General features: G+C 42.3%; 1 protein-coding gene across 1 annotated transcript in view; it reads left to right on the top strand.

Annotated features, from left to right (window-relative positions):
- Window positions 1–223: 223 nt before the first annotated feature.
- Window positions 224–4,035, top strand: part of LOC119595724 — a 16,435-nt gene continuing 12,623 nt past the window's right edge. The window contains exon 1 of the mRNA XM_037944832.1: window positions 224–363. Coding sequence (XP_037800760.1) covers window positions 361–363 — 3 coding nt within the window. The 5' untranslated portion in view covers window positions 224–360. The remainder of the gene's footprint in view (window positions 364–4,035) is intronic.

Here is a 4,035-nt window from a genome sequence, read left to right as displayed (position 1 = left end):
AAGAAAACAATAGCAATATCATGGCCAGATATTCGCAATCGTAAAATAAATCATAAAAACTCTTAAATTAAAATAGAAAAAAAAATCTCATTGTCACATCACGGCTGCCAGCTGTTCCTTCCCACCCCAAGCATTTTTTCTCTGTTTTTTTCCGCCTGTTATTTTTTGCTTAACTCTCTTTTTTTATTGCTTTGTTTTATTTTCTACCATTCTTTAGATCCCAGGCAAGCTCTCAAGTACACCGGCTGCACGGGAGGTCCTCTTCTTCTTAGTCACGAGGCGTTGCTCAAGATTCCTGTGTCTATATAAGCTCGAGACTTCAGCTGCCTTGCGCTATTCCACAACCCGACGCTGACAAACATGGTGAGTAAAGAAGAGGAGGCGATTCTTTGTCTGTTTTCCTTTTCCTTTTTATTATTAGTTTTCGTTTTCCAATTCTTATTTCATTTTTCATTGAAAAGGTTCTAACGCGTCAACTTTTAAGGTTGTTAACGCCGTATGCAAAATACAACGACAGGGTGGGGTAGGCAATGACATTGTGATAAAGTATAGTGGCGAAAAGGATAGAAATGAATTAACGATTAGGACAAAAGTGTTGGATGTCAAAGGCTGTAGATCGCTGGAGGATAGTACGGTAGTGAAAAGGGTAAAAGGGGGATAGCAAATGGAATACGACGGAGGTTTGTAAAAGGGGAAGGGATTAAGGCTATAGAGCGATTAGACCAAATAGAGAGTGTCTATGTGTCTGAGGAAGGGAGAGTAGCATTAAGTGAGGAAAACTAAATCATCGGGTAATGTGGGTAGTAATGGTAGCTGGAGGAGTAGGAGAAGAATCCAGAGAGAAGAGTTGTGTACATGGAGAAGGATGGGGTGTTTTGGGGGAGAGTGGGAGGAGGATGGAATATCGGCAAATACTTTGGATGAATAGAGCGAATAGGGATAGAGGGATTGGAAGGTGGATGAGGGAGCGGAGCGTTCTCTTGGATCATATTTAGGAAGTTTTGGATGCCTTCAAGAGTTTCTGGGGGGAAGGGGAGGTCTGAGAAATAAAGCTTTTCTTGTGAGAAAGAGAAAAGGAGGTAGATATCCGAGGAGCAGAGGAAAAGGTGGGTATAGGTCAGGATGTGGTAGAAGAAGATGGAGTTTAGGTTGTCTAGGTAAAGTGAGAGGGAGGAGAGGTAGGCATCGGGAAATATTGGAGTTTTTGAATTTAGACTGGAAAAGAAATTTTGTCTGGAGGAGAGAGGGAGCAGAGGTATGATGGTTTGGGATAGATGTTGAGAAATCTTTAGAAGATGGGAGGGGAGTAGAAAGAAGGACAGTTTTGGAATAGGTATAGAGGAAAAAAAAACTCGTCGACGTGCTTCCTGTCTGGCCTCACGTAGATTGAGGCCTTGTTTGAATCTGAGAACTGCTACCTCAGATTCGAGTTCCTATGAAATAATTTATAAGAGCCACCGCGATTGGCATACGTGCGTGAGCAAAGCAATCTGAACGGCCATAACCAGGTTGGGCACATAGAGGGCAGTGGGATGTGGAGTGACAGCGTTTGGCTGTGTGGCCCAAAACGCCAACATTTCTGACACTGACGAGGAAGGGGTCGATATGGATGGACAGGGCAGAGCACTCTACTAATATAAACTACATGAGGTAGGAGGTCATGTCTACTGAAGTTAATCTTATTCGACGAGCAGGTCGTTTTGACAGTCTGACCAGTCGCTGTCGCAGACAGGACAATCAGTCGGGGAAACGGAAACAGTTCCGGTACAAGTATTAAGTGAGGTTGGGCAGGAATAGGTCAGTCAGGGCAGATAGTGCACGAGCTTGAGACTCAGATGTAACTGTGGTAAAGCGGGAACGATCGGAACGACTGCGAATGGAAACTTTCCCTACTTGTTTTTGTAGGCATTGTTGAAAGAAAGGGTATTGTCAGAGTAAAGGGGCTGAAGGGGGAATAACAAAGAATCGATCTCACTTGGCTGGGCCAAATAGAGTACTCAAAAGGTTTGCAGAGGTAATAGCAGTAAAAGGACGAGGGTGGGAGGAAGACGGCGGGTAGTGAGGGAACACTGTGTGAAGGAGGACAATAAATATGAAGAGTAGTAATAAGGGGGTGGGTAGATGATAAAGAAGACTGTGCGGTAGGAAATGGAGTAGAGGATGTCGGGAGAGAGGAAGGAGTGTTTTCTGAAGTTTGAGTAATGACCCAGGTTCGGAATGGATAGAGCTGACCGCAAACATCGAGGAAGGAGTATTAGTATCAGTGGTCGGAGCCGTGGTCAAAGGAGAGGCAGGAGTCGGGACACCAGAGAATTCAAATTTAGACAGGTTAGTTGATGGAGGGGCAAGTCTTAATGCCCTTATTGAAGGTGAAAAAAATCTTTATTATTGGCCATTGGTGAACCTGATTTTTTTTTTTTTTTTTTTTTTGGGGGGGGGGAACGGTCTACTCCTCAGGGACCCCATAAGGGTTAGACGACTAACCAAGGCTCCCGGAGGTCGTTCATGACTGACACAAAGCCCTTTTTTTGAGGGGGTGTAAGAGTTAGCTTTTATCTGCCAGCCTTATTCTCTTTTTATGCCGAGCAATCAGTTCTTTGGGTAGCGTCAGATATTAAACAGAATGTATATAATGTTTGGTGTTGGAAAATACAGCATATAAAAGATAATTTATTCGGCATATTCAAAACACAACAACAACAAAATGTTACGAAGCATCAAATCCAAAAACAAGTAAAAAATAGATAGATATTGTTTGTTTGTTGTTGTTGTCAAGCCACGAGATCCGAGCCAACTGCCTGAGGTAACTTTAGTAACTTTAACCTAATTTTTTAATAATGTCCAACGGGGTTAGAAATAATTTGATTTCAGTGTTTCGTCATTAGTTTATTTTTCAATTATCCTGAATAATTATTTTTTAAAAATCACTTCCACGTAAAATATAAACCACAATATGTAAATGAGTGACGGAAAGCAAGGTCTGCCTGGACGTCCCCTCGGCTCCTTGCAGACGTTGGCTGCAGCGTCGTCGTTGCCATGGTGACAGAACGCGAGATAAGGCGACGGATCCGCAGACTACAAAGGGTCGATTTATTTCTTCTTTAATCATTTTTCATTTTTCCATTCTTTTTCTTTTTTTTTTGGGGGGGGGGTGGGGGTTCGATTCTTGTTTGGGTTGCTTTTCCTTTCTTTTTTTTATATACATTTTAATACAGTGAGAGTGAGACAGACAGACAGACAGACAGAGACAGAGAAAGACGAGACGAGAGTAAGTTATGGTTGGTATATGACAACCCTCGGACTCAAGACGTCACGACGGCAATCTGAGTTCGAGGGTTCGAGTCACCGGCCGGCGCGTTGTTTCCTTGGGCAAGGAACTTCACCTCGATTGCCTACCTACCACTGGGTTCGCCAAGCCAGCCCATAGTCAGTGCTGGTCCCAAGCCCGGATAAATAGAGAGAATAATTACCTAGAAGGTACCACCGGCACTCTCCGTGGAAAGGAACTGGGGACCCTACCACGTACTCACTCCACGAGCATCACAACATGAAAACTACAATTAAGTATCATGCTGTGACCACGGCGGCTCAAACATGAACCTACCTTAATAAAAAAAAAAAATGCAGTATGTGCATATTACCAAGAATAGAAAATAACGAAATAAGTAAATAAAAGAATGTCACCTAATCGTTTGGCGACCTTTAATCAGCTCATGGCCTGTGGCAGGAGAGGGTGTTGAGTTAGAGAGGAAAAAGTTACATCTAGGAACGTCTCAAAAGTCGTTAAAAATTAACGGTTTCTTTAACAACAATCGTGCATTTCATAGAAATGAATTGAGGAAATAACAGTTAGTCTTCTCTGAAACCTCTATTATCACTTGCAAAACACATTAATTATGAAAGTAACTACAGAACTACTTAGATATCAATAAATTGACATTTAAGTTACGTAAACCTAAAAGTACGAGTTACCCCTCCATATGGAATTTCAATCGTTTTCTTTGAAAACTACTCCCGTTTTCTTCCACAATAAAT

This window comes from Penaeus monodon, chromosome 36 (assembly GCF_015228065.2).
Source record: "Penaeus monodon isolate SGIC_2016 chromosome 36, NSTDA_Pmon_1, whole genome shotgun sequence".
Taxonomy (NCBI): domain Eukaryota; kingdom Metazoa; phylum Arthropoda; class Malacostraca; order Decapoda; family Penaeidae; genus Penaeus; species Penaeus monodon.
The sequence above is the reverse complement of the archived record's forward strand: the minus strand, read 5'-3'. Positions and strand labels throughout refer to the sequence as shown.